This window comes from Mytilus californianus, unplaced genomic scaffold (genome assembly GCF_021869535.1).
Source record: "Mytilus californianus isolate M0D057914Y unplaced genomic scaffold, xbMytCali1.0.p SCAF_8, whole genome shotgun sequence".
Taxonomy (NCBI): Eukaryota; Metazoa; Mollusca; class Bivalvia; order Mytilida; family Mytilidae; genus Mytilus; species Mytilus californianus.
Window position 1 is genome coordinate 33,147,646 of NW_026262734.1, and position 13,457 is coordinate 33,161,102.

The 13,457-nt window shown below is 30.0% G+C and overlaps 1 protein-coding gene across 3 annotated transcripts in view; it reads left to right on the top strand.

The window, feature by feature from the left end:
- LOC127711783 (TNF receptor-associated factor 4-like) overlaps positions 1–13,457 on the top strand; it is a 70,336-nt gene that overhangs the window by 28,476 nt on the left and 28,403 nt on the right. The window contains exons 1-2 of one of the 3 annotated variants that reach the window (XM_052217912.1): positions 6,391–6,541; positions 7,609–7,660. In XM_052217912.1, the coding sequence (XP_052073872.1) occupies positions 6,423–6,541; positions 7,609–7,660 (171 nt within the window). In that variant the 5' untranslated portion in view covers positions 6,391–6,422. Of the gene's footprint in view, positions 1–6,390; positions 6,542–7,608; positions 7,661–11,810; positions 11,942–13,457 lie in introns of those variants that run through there. The other 2 variants (XM_052217911.1, XM_052217915.1) reach the window with 2 other exon arrangements.

Consider the following 13,457-nt stretch of genomic DNA (forward strand, 5'->3'; position numbering starts at 1 on the left):
ATTAATGATTAGTTAAACAATTAATAAAGAAAAAGTAAATATACTCTCTTGACTGAAAGAAAAGCAGTACATGTGTTTAAATATAAAAAAATATCTGCTGGTAATTAATATTTTTGAAATAGAAATGTACACCATGTACGAGAAAAAAAAGTGTTAACGTAGCCTTGATTTAAATTTCATCACTTGACATGAATAAAAAAATGTAAGATAGAAAGCTTGAGATTTGAATAGCCGGAAGGGGTAAACATTGGGGTGTATGACAAATAAAAAAAAATTAATAAACTTTGTTGCAAGATAACTGCACAGCAAAGCCTACCTTTCCCTCCATACTCACACACTCTTGTGAAGAAGACCTAATTGGTACTTTATTGGCAAAACTAAATGTTTTCTTGGATTTTGCTGAAGGTGAAAATGTAACATGTAACTATGATAATCCGATTCATAATATTAAATTATGATTTTCAATGCCAATTTTTATAGACTATGTGGAATTCTAAAATTTTCACATTCCAAAAAATGAAAATTTTCCCTAGATTAGTTGTATATCAAGTTCGATTTCATAAACAAAAATTTCAAACCTAGTAAAACATTTTGATTGATATAATTGTCCAGCAGCAAATATTACATATGGTCCATACATATTTTTGTGTATATCATGTTATGTACTGAAATGACACACGTAAGACCAATGTTAACTGTGGTAGTTACTAGTTAGAAAAGATAACCAGGCAAAGAAGTATTTTACATAACAATGCATCCCCAAAATATTAAAGTTCCTTTTGTATTTAAAATGTCCCCTTTAAAAAAAATACTAGTAATCACTTATGGTTATGGAATTGATGACAAACAGTACAGGTATTTGAATTTTCAGCAAGTACATATGATCATTAAGTATTTATACACTCAGCAGATAAGTCTCAACTTTGATCTAGAATATAATTTCATCCAGAAGCGATTTAATGTATATTTATCCTGAAAAATGAAAATATAATTCATATGTCCTAAGGGTCATTATATCATTAACACATAAAATGAATTGATTTTTTTAGACTTTAGAACAGATGTGAACTTCCCATGCTGTGCTGTCTATAAGTGATGTATTGTTTTGTACTTGGCTGTTGTTCATTTGACCTTTTTTGTTTGTTTTAGACTAAAGTGTAGCTTTTAAGGCCATTGTTGTTTGTTTGCAAGAAAAATTTAAAAAAGAAAAAATAGATACAGTAACTTCACAAAATTATAACTTATACAATTGGATACAAAAGTACAACATTGAATTCCATGAATAGTGGTAAGGTTAAAGTTAACTGTTTGTTCAGAATATTTGAGAGAAAATGGCACATTTTGACCTAATTGGGGAATTTATGGGATGATGTAGCCTCATATTTTAACCACTGTAAATTTAGAAATTTTTTAATATTTTTATTATTTCAAAAAATTACAACACAAAAATAAATCTGACATTTTCACTTTTGCTAGCAATATTTGTATGCAGTTTTTTTCTGAAATTGCAAACAATAATTTCACATTTTTCTCCATTTTTATTCAACATTGACAATAAAAAATGCACCTAGATTTTTGAATTTATAGTATTTTTTATAGAGAGTATTGGCTTACATAGACTGAATATGTTGCCAGTCTGATATTATTTTAATTTTTAAGAAAATTAAGAAAGGACAAATGTAACAAACAAAAGTAAAGAGGCATTTTAAAAACGTATAAAAGGGGGAAAAAAGTACATTGTATCTTGCAAAAGTAAGAAAAATGTCCAGGATTCATTCGTTCAGTGGTTGTCATTTGTTGATGTGGTTCATAAGTGTTTCTCTTTTCTCTTTTTTTATTTAGATTAGACCGTTTCCTGTTTGAATGGTTTTACACTAGTCATTTTTGGGGCCCTTTATAGCTTGCTGTTCGGTGTGAGCCAAGGCTCTGTGTTGAAGGCCGTACTTTGACCTATAATAGTTTACTTTTACAAATTGTGACTTGGATGGAGAGTTGTCTCATTGGCACTCATACCACATCTTCTTATATCTATAAACACAGAAAAGGCCTATTCTAATAGAAGAGTGGATTAAATTAAGAAAGTTTCAGCTGTAAATTAATAAACTTTTATATTCATTAACAGATATGCATAAACATGAATAAAAGGAGATGTGTAGAATATGTTAATAAGACAGCAATCCAATGACAATCCAAGGTCTCCTTTATAACAAATCTGTTTCTTATTGAACCTCCACCCCCTAATTTTAGATATTGTCATCTGATTGAGTCACTGACAGAAATACTAGCATACGTAACCCCATAAATGTCACCCATTTAAAATATAACCCATCACAATAAATTTGATGACATTGTATCTATAGGAGATAATCATCAGGTAAAATAAAAACCAGGTGTGATAAAGATACCCCTCGTTATCGTCAATATCATAATTACCATTTAATGGGACATCCCCTCAATTTGATCTATGAAACATTGGGCATTTACAGCACTAACCTAAGATAAAATACAGGTGATATAATACACCTGTATTACCTATAATCACCTTTAATGTTTGCTACCTGATGGGTTGGTGATTAGGGACCTTGATGACTTTGAAGAAAAGTGGACATGATTGTTTTGTACCTATTTCCTGGTCACTGTGTCCTAAATATGACCACTAAAGAATATTCTAACATTCTTTAATATAACAACATGGAAAAATGTTGTTTTTCTTTTCAATTTTTGGTTCGACCTGTAGAGTTTGGAATGATAATTGACGTTTTATAGTTGAACAGTATCCAAAATTTTATCAGAAATGATATAACATGATTTTCTCAATTCAAAAGTTGTATAATGTAATCATAATTAAATATATATTCCCTGATCAGGTTATGCATTAAGAGGGCTATCAATATTTAGGCCATTTGAAGTAACTGTTATCAGATTTAAGACACTACTACAGTAGTACAATGTAACACATTTTTTATACAAAAAAATAATTTGTAAACTTTTTTCACACTGCTATGTATAGTGGACTTTTTATGCCCCCGCCCCAGCTGTACGTCCGTCCATCGTCCGTATGTCCCAAAATTGTTTTCCGTTCTTTAACTTTAGTTTGCCTCAACCAAATGTTATGAAACTTATACACAATGCTATTACCACAAAACATAGATCAAGTTTGAATTTTGGTGGCGTCACTTTTACCGTTCTAGAGTTATGTCCCTTTACAAATGGAAAAATTGCTGAATTTTTGTTTCCGTTCTCTAACTTTAGTTTGCCTCAACCAAATACCATGAAACTTATACACAATGCTTATTACCACAAAACACAGATCAAATTTTAATGTTGTTGGCGTCACTTTTACCATTCTAGAGTTATGCCTCTTTCAAATAGAAAAATTGCTGAATTTTTCGTTTCCGTTCTCTCTAACTTTAGTTTGCCTCAACCAATCATTATGAAACTTATGCACAATGCTGATTACCACAAAACACAGATCAAGTTTTAATTTGGGTGGCGTCACTTTTACCGTTCTAAAGTTGTGCCCCTTTACAAATGGAAAAATTGCTGTATTTTTCGTTTCCATTCTCTAACTTAAATTTGCCTCAACCAAATGTTATGAAACTTACACACAATGCTTATTACCACAAAACTCAGCTCAAGTACATATTTGGGTAGCGTCACTTATACTGTTCTTGAGTTATGTCCCTTTATAACGTTAAATGCAAGTAGGGGCATCATAGTGTGTCCCATGGACACATTCCCCATTTATTCAGTTTAATTTTTTTAAGGTACCAGTAACTGGGTTTAGGATTTATGTGTATTCAAGGGTGAATTTGAAGATGATGATCATCACTTTCTTCATGTCCCTTTGACTTTTGATGGATAAAGTCCTATGCACGTAAAAATTGCAACATCAAGACATAGACAATACTTGTGCATAAAAGGTTAAAATAATTTTAAATATCACAATTTCACATTAACTTAATGCTTTTAGTGAAATTTAAGGTCTTAATCATTTAAGCTTCAAAATGTGTTGTGGTTATCGCAATTTTACTGAGTGAGCACCGACATAATGGCACATTTTGATTTTTTAAGTAAGCAGTCAATACTCATGTTCCTAACATTTTAAAAATATTTTGCCACTAAGTGTTCAGCTGTTGTTGACAACCAATTAAAAACTAATATCATTATCAGATGGTTATGAGAGAAAGCTTTTAAAGACATCATTAATTTTAAAATTAATCACTGTAACTATCATTTGGATTTTTTACTACATTAACTATTTAATTATATATTACTGAAAAACCTTGCCTAATACATATATGAAATAACGTTCACAAGAGATTTTGCATGGTAAAAAGTCAGACTGAGTATGGATGAAGAATTTTAAAACCTGTTTCAAGTGTTTGATGCTCGCTAATGTAAATTTGTGCTTTTTGATAATCAAAGCATGATATTTTAAATCTATTCTGTATGAGTGACTTTTAAAGATAAATAATCCAGATAAAATTTGATCTCATTAATATAATGAAAAAGTTCAACCATCAACTCATCAATTTGTAATCATTCTTTGCTTCAATTCCTTACTGACCATAGTCTGAGTTGAACCATTATTAAATTGATTTGAAATCTTTCTTTTATTCAGTCTTCTTCACAATGGACACCATGCCACTGTCCATTATCCACTAGGGGTATCAGAATCAATTAATTTCAAGTCAATTTCATATACTCATGTACAGTTGGAAGACAACTGAAAAGTTCAGTCATAGAACCCGAGGGCTTAACCATAGAATCTGATTATTAAAATTAATTTGATTGATTTTGTGTATAGATAGAAGGTCCAACCTTAGCCAAGGGCTATCATGTACATTAAAAGATAACAATTCATTTCTTTATTAGATAAATTTGTGAAGATTTATTTCTTTATTAGAGGTGTGTTACATAAAAACTTATGTCGTTAAAGATTTTATCGCTGGACCAAAACATAGATATCAGTTTATAAAACAAGTATAGAACATAGCAATCATTTGAAATAAGGTTGTCTTACAAGTATGTTTACAGAAAAAATTACAAGGTGAATATTATCTACCAGTATATGTTGTTTTTTAATTTGTGAAGTTGATGGTAGATGATTTTATTTGAAATATAAGTAAATGCACATGGTAAATTACTTTTTCATGGAATTTTGAATTATATATGTTACCTTAGCACACAGTATTGTATCAAATTAGCTCACAGTATTGTATCAAATTATCTTTTATGGAAATATCTTTCATGGTATTGAAATAAAAGTTTATAACCTAAAACATATTTATTGCCGAAATAATTTTTTACATTTTTTTTTAAAGTATTAAAAGTCACTTAGCATGTTCATATTTTGTTGGTAATGTTGAGATGAAATTAGAATTAAGTATTTTGGGTTATTGATTGATTTGTGAATGTTTTTTTGCACCCTTCAAAAGTTACTTCTTTTTTTGCTTTTTTTTTATTCAAGCAGAAGATTTTCATGGCACAAAAATATATATGTTATAGAAAAGGCAGGGATATATTAATGCACTTATTAGTAATATTATCATTTAAAAACAGTACCTTTCCTTTAATTACCAGCAGCAAAAATGGGAAGTAACTCTTACACAGATTTTGACAGAAGAATATATGTAAGAAATGAGATATGTGTTATATACTTTGTATTTAATAACTGGGATCTCGGTAAAATTTTGATATTCATAAAAGGATTATATTTTTAAAAGATTCAATAGCTATAAGAGCTATTATTAAAGTTTCTATAAATCTATGTCATATTTTCAAATTGAGAGTTAAACGTGGCTTTACAAAATTTTGAACCTGAAATAATTTGAAGGTTATTTTAAATTGACCGTTATTGCCCCTTCTTTCTGAATCCAGTGAACCTACCCCATCTGTTGTATGTGCACTACAAAATGATCGCTGAAGCACAATAATTACCATACCAAATCAGTTTTATAATAACTACTTTGCAATTATAATCTGGACTCCTGTTCAAATGACTGTCGTAAAATTCAATAGATTTTTAAATTTTCCAAATCTTTTGTATAAAATTATAATAGATGATTTGGTGGGTTAATACCCACATATCAGATAAGATCACAAAATTTCTATGAATAACTGTAAAAGGCGCGTGTGGCAAGTGTTTGTAAAAGAAAATAACAGCATGCACAGTTATAAAGAATTTCTTTGAAGTGTTATTTGAATATGCAGGAACAACAAGAGTTTTGGCAAATAGCGTTTGGTCGTGTGCGAAAAGTTTTCTCTAAAACATTGTCAACCAATCAGATACCAATATAAATACATCTGTCTGTCCATCTGCCCGTAACATGTTAACAAAACTTTTTAATTTATTCAAACTTAGAGTAAGGTGTTGGTATTTAATTTGTCTGTGAAACTCTCGGGGATACACATCATTTATGATGGGTGTTATAAGTAACAGGGATATGCCTGGTTTATCCAATTCTAGGGACCCTCCAGCATTTGGGAGACAGGATCTTATTAGGGCTAGCTTGAAAATTATCAAGAAACATTCACAGTAAGTTTTTATTTCTTACAATATTTTTTCTGAAATTGGTATTAAATTTCAAAATTGAAAACAGCTATAATTCTGTTTAGTAGCTATATTTGTTTTATTTGTTTTATCTTTAAGTTGAAGTTCAATATTGCATAAGATTCTCATAAAAGAAAGTTTCACAACAATGAAAGAAAACTTTCATCACTAAAATTAGACAATAATCTGACAGGTTTCCTTTTAAATATAAATATAGCTATAAGATGATGTCTCACTATATTTAGAGAGAGATAAAATGAACAATTGGGTAAGATTCTTTTTAAAGAATAAATTAACAGGCCAAATTTAGAAAAGTTTTATCTCTTTTAGGGAAAAATTGGCATCATTTCAAACATATTTTTTCTTTGTTGATTTATATAAGGTATAAATAATACATTAGTAATTCTAATGTTTTGTTCTTACTTGTAGCTCGTAAATCTTGAACCTATCTTGAGAGCGTAAGCTGATATGTGTATTTATCTTAGTTTAAACCTTTATTTATATTCATCAAAGACAATTTCTAGTTTTGTTTTAATAAATAAAGACTTTTCCTTCATATAAAGAAAACATTGTACATCTGAAGTAGAATCGGTTAAATTTAAATTTCTCTTCAGATTGTAAGTGGATAAAGTTTGGTTGTTTTATCGTCTATCAACAGTTAAATCAATCAGATATTTATGGTCGAAAAAACTGGGCCGTTACGAATATCTTTAGTTTGTAAGGACATGCTTTATCCCTTTGTTTTAGGGCTGGCCGCCTTTCTGTTTTTGTCAAATCGGAATAAAAACATGAATATAATACAGGATATTTATCCCTTTTGACGCCAATGTTTTTGACAGGGTTTTATTAAAGAATTGAGTAGTTTTGTAAAGAATCGTCCAGTGTCGAGTTGATGTCCTATCATGTTTAGGTGAATACAATAGATTTGTGATGCTGATGTGATGTATATCATTATCACTAGCTCATAAACCAGTAAGCATAATATTAGCGAAGATTAACGACAAGCTATGTATATATTCGGTCAATAACAATAGTTTGTTTTCTGCTTACAGCACAGGAGTTTTCCGATGTCCAGAAGATGACAAGGCCATTGATTATGCACAGGTAGGTGTCTTTATTTGTTTGTGTTTGATTTGATGTGAGTGACCACATCATTAATTAATTTAAATTACACGGAAATTAAACGAATAGATTTACCTGATTCATGTAGAACATGGTTCGTGAATTGATAGTGTGAGGTAAATTGACTCTAACTGATTTCTTAAATAATTGGATAACTAAAGGAATTTAGAGCTGACTGGAATCTGTATGTATTGTAAGATACACGTATCTGTATACAAATCAATTACATAAATTATTTTTAAAAATCAATTTAAGAAAAAAATTAAAATTGAATCGGAATATTATATATGGCTATATAAAGGAATAATTACAAAGTGTCATTTCTGTAAACAGGTAGTTTTCAGGGGGAAATTGATTTTAGTTATGCATATACTTGATATTGCTTTAGAAAATATTATTTTTGTAAGTAATTTCATGAGCATTTACCTTAAAAATGTAATATTTATTTTTAAAAAAATGTCAATTTATGTTAAAAACAAATTCTGGCTTTTCTCTTTTTAAAAATTAATGATCCCAATATAATAAGATGTATTTCACAATGAAAATTTCCTTTTTTGGGGGGTCTTATGATATAATCACAATAGATTTTTTAAAAAGTTGGAAAAAAATACTAAATTCCAAAATGATAGGGTATCTCCAATACATATTTTTATAACAAGACCTTCTTGCAGCTAATAATCCACAGACAGATAAAGTTAATCTGTTCTAGATAGCTTATTGTTCCTCTATGATAAAAGTTTGTTTGTTCACATTGTTACTTTACACGGTACTCTTTAAAATGGCCATCGGCTTGAATTATGAATAATGAAACAATAATGAAATACAAAAGAACAAGCTGTTACATTCGGCTGTCAATATCAGGATGGCAGGATAACAGTATCACTTGACCAATTGACCGGGAGTTGTTTGTTCCGTTATAAGGGTATTTTTACAGGTGAGACTAATCTTTGATGTTTACCTTTTATGAGCAGGTGCTCTTGAAGGCCCACCAGGTCAGCTGAACTGGTATTGTTGGACTAACGGCAATTTCACACTTTGATATTGAAAACTTTGAAATGCCTTTGGGTTATAAGGTTAGATATGGGGCCGTTTATGAAGCTGCATCTTCTTTGATGTGTATGAAATGACAGATTGCTCCATGACTTTCTGAACAGCTGAGGTAAAAAGCTCCTCTACCATAACTGGAAGTCTGTCCCTGTTATGACTTGTAAGCTGTTTCAATTACAATGCTTGTGGCCTTACAGTACACTTGATACCTTTTATGATTTGATAGATAATCAATTTTCATCATTGTTAAAGGCATTTTAATGCAAATTAAGAAATTTGATTCTATAAATTCATATAGTGTTTGTAGCCCAAATTTATCATTATATTGTCCAACTTACAACTACAAATTCTTTATAAAGAAATCCTTTCAGTAGTACATGAAATAGGCCACAATCTCTAGACCAATTCCTCTGATGTTAGATTGGGTTTTCTTTCAATTAATACAATTTTTCCAAGGGAATGGGTATTATATATATATGGTAACACCATGTGCAGGGCTGCGGGCTATTACGTTAGCCATGACATGCAAGATCAAGCAGGATAACATTTGCAACTGGGTGTTAAGCAAACTATAGTCAACCAATCAGATTGAGGTTTACACATTTCAAAATTATTTTCTGGTTGAAGGATAGATTGGGAATTCGTTTAAGTTTGGAGGCCTTGAAAAGATGAGGTTAAGGATGTTTGCTCCTCTTGTTTTTGAATTTTTGCCAGATATTCTGAATCCTCTGGTTTTATCCATGTAGTGCCATTAAAATATTTTGCCCGCTTACCCCTACTTTTCTGTTTACAATTTTATTACATATAGTTTGAAAAGCAATATTTGAAAATCCTATAAAATCCTTGTTATTTTTTCATATGTTTTAAAAGAAAAAGGATGACAATGTTAAATGTATGAAAAGTCTAGAGAGAATCATTTCCCGCCAAATTTTCAATGGCATATATCTCGAAAACGAGCACAGACCATACATTTTTTTCTGCTTTTTTAGTTCCTTTATTGACATACTATCAATTTATAACAGTCTTTTAAAAAGCTTGTTATTTTGAAACAGAGGAGCAAACATCCTTAAGTAATTTTGGCATCTTTTCCTTGAAATTAAAACAATGTCCACAGTGAAGGAGTCCTTTGGATGATTTATCAGTCTAATCATCTAAAAATTCCATGCTCAAAGAAGTAATCAATTAAAAATTCAAATGGACTACCACTGTACAATATTTTCACAAGAAGATTTTAGAAATTAGAAGTTTGTGATTATAGCTATGTACCTTTTACATGCCCCATCCTAGAAGTTTCTGTACAACCAGAATAATGTCTATTTGGAACAAGGTGACACTTGACCTCAATATTTTGCAACATTTACATCTTTTACCATTGATAACTTGTATCAAATGTAATGCTTTTACATGTAAAAAAACTAACTTCAAAACTTTTGCCTAAAAATTTCAAATTTTTGGGGGGAAAGTATGTTATATGTTTGTAAGAGAAAAAGAATATATGTATAAAAAACTTTAATCTCAATAAAAAAATTTTTCTCTGTACTGCTATTAACTATTGTCTAAACTCAAAAGACATTTTTAATTATGATTATTACCATCAATGGCTGATCAGATAGTATTTACTATTTTATCACACAGGAAAATTACAGTAATAATAAAAATTTACAGTCAAAGGTAACCATGGCAACTGATCAAGACAAAACCTTAAAACAATGAAGAAATTGATTTTGTTGTCTGAAATGACATAAAAGTGGTTGAAGTGATAATTATGTGGGAATAATTTAGTTAATGAAAAATGGTGAAGTGTAAAGTTAGGTACTTTTCTCAGTTTCTAGAATCAATCATAAGAAATCAGACAGATTGCAATTAACTAAACTTTATGAGGTTTCATCTGGGAATAGTATAAAGTTCACAAATTAGTGGCACATAAATGAATAAGTTCAAGAACTCAGACAATGTCTTTTATATATACTTGGAATGGAGAAGGGAATTATATCATATTTTCTTGGCGCCAATCCTTACATCCACTTGACAAAACCACAAGCAAATTAAGGAATAGCAATGTTATTGTTTTTCATCTCAGTCCCTGGAGTGAGGCCTTCACAAAGAGAAAAAGCTAGTACCCTAAACTGCAAATTTAAGACATCCCACAGAACCTGCCTGTGTGTAATATCCTGCTTCATGTCCATAAGTATTCATTACTTTGTTGAAGAGCCTGTGCATATGCAGAAGACTTGTCTGTGTATTCTTTTCAGTCTAAATACTGCTGACGTAGGGCACTTTTATAAATTCAAATATAAATTGAAAATAATAAGAAGAGCTTGACACATAGCAGCATTATTAAATAAATAATTAAAATTTATATCTGAGAAGTTTTTCAATCTACTTTTGGGAAGGACTTTGAAAAACTATACACAAATTTATCATTATGACTTTCTTACTTTGATATATAATAGAATGCATGCAGTTAATTTATTATCATAATTTAAATTGGACTACTTCTTGTCTCTTAGCCAACTGTTAACTAAAGTAACCAAACTATGAATTTGTCAATAATGATCAAAATTTCTGTTAATTTACAAAATATTGATTGATTGTTGTGTGCATGTAAAGCTGCAAATATTTTGTGCAAATTCAGGAAGAAATTATGAAATGAGAGTGGGTTGATCTTTATTAGTGATCTACTGAATATCCTTTTTATGATAATTTTCAGATGTAATTTGAGATAAAAAGGGTTTTTGTGGTTTTTTTCTCATTTGGTTGTTACAGCTCTAGCTCTCTTCAATTGGAAATGACATCTTTAATCAAATACAGGAAGTCTGGTACACAAATGCTTTGGGATTAAAAATTACTGATTCATCAATATATTTCTGGTTAATTCCACTTTTTTATGTTTTTTAATGAATTATTTTGTTCTCGAATTCCACAATTCAACTGATGCCTGAAGGCTTAGTCCAATAAAAATCGTAATGAAGCATGAAAATAATGAGCTTCCTAATGTCCTTAATTCTACAGCTGGAAAAAAACATTTCAAAGATTCAGACTCTGGCTGATGATCACATGAGTGTTTTCATCAATATTGATTGGATGCTGTTAAAAAATTGAGGATAAAATATGGTCTATTTGAACTGTTAACTATAAAATATTTGTTTAATACATAGATGGAATTTACATATTGTTAACTTACAACTAAACCAGTGAAAATATCCATTATTTCAGGTAAATTTGATCCTTTATGTTTATTTAAAGTTTTGATTATCTTTGATGTATTTAAATAATATTTAAATGAAACCCAATACACACAATGGTTTAATTTTCACAAAAATCAATATTCATTGTGTTAAACTATTCCAGTGAGTATCAATTTGCTTCTTTTTTTTCATCCAAATGTCTTGCACATATGAATGAGTCTGACCTAGTAAAATGTTTGGTCACTCAGTCATATTCTGTTCTTCCTCTAGTACCATTATTCATAATTGTTTAGCTGGGTAAAAAAAATTGCAATATTAAAATTGTTGATAAAAGATGAAGGTGATTTTTTTGAAGTTTGATGGCTATATTTTCTCTGTTGAATTATTTCATATTGTGTCATCCCGAGATCTTTTGTAGCTGTATGGGTTTTGCTCATTCTATGACTCAGAAGGCCATTAGTGAGCCTGCAGTTTTTCATTCATTTGTCCTTTGGTCTTTAACTGATAGTTGTCTTACTGGCAATCATACCTCATCTTCTTATTTTTACATATTACATGTAAAAGTCCTTTGTAATATATTAAATAGATTGAAAGGAATGACATATATATAATAAGTTATTTGCATCTTGGTAAAACAATGACTTATTATTGATCCCCCATCACCATCATACACCATGTATAGTAAGAGTGCAGAATTATCAGTTATGCTTTCCTGAACAGAAAACGTTCCTGTGGGGTTCAATAACAATAAGTTAATGGATACTGATTGATGAATAACAAGTGAATCACTATAAAACAAAGTATCATGATTGAAATTAGTAATATATAATCAATGGGAAAGTTATGATTCACAATTAAAAATACACCAGTTTAGGCTTAGTCCTTGCTGCAGTAAACATCCCAGGACTCAAAATGCAGGATGTAGTCTTTGAGAAAATGATAAGTCAGGTATTTATTTTTATTAATTTTGTGAGACAATTTAGGAAATGTCATTTAGACAGCTACCCAACAACACAAGCATACAGAATAAACCATCACTATAATGGATACTGGTAAGTGAGATAGAACTATTTGAAAAATATGTTGGGTACAGAGACAGATGGCTTGGACTACAAATTTGTGGAGAGACTATATATCTATCATACCCTTAGCCTGAAGGTTCAAGGGGTCTGGACAAACCCCTCTCTGAAAACAATACTATTATAAACATTATTTACATGCTTCTTCATATTTGATGATTGCTACATTGATTGAAACAGGATCAGTACACTGCAGCCTATTGCAGTCAGGACCAATTAAGCATCATGGCAGCGCAAGCTTTCAATTTTTAGCTTTAATTGTTTGAAATAGATGAAAATTAACTTAACAAGATATTTTGCCTGTATTAAAAATGAGATTTGAATAAAATCTATGTACCAAAAGACCTTCACATAATCATTAAACATGGACATAAAATGATCCTAAAAATATTTATAGCCATATAAATACCCTATCATGAGTTTGAATGTGTAAGTACATTTGTTATAAATGTTTTTAAGCCTATC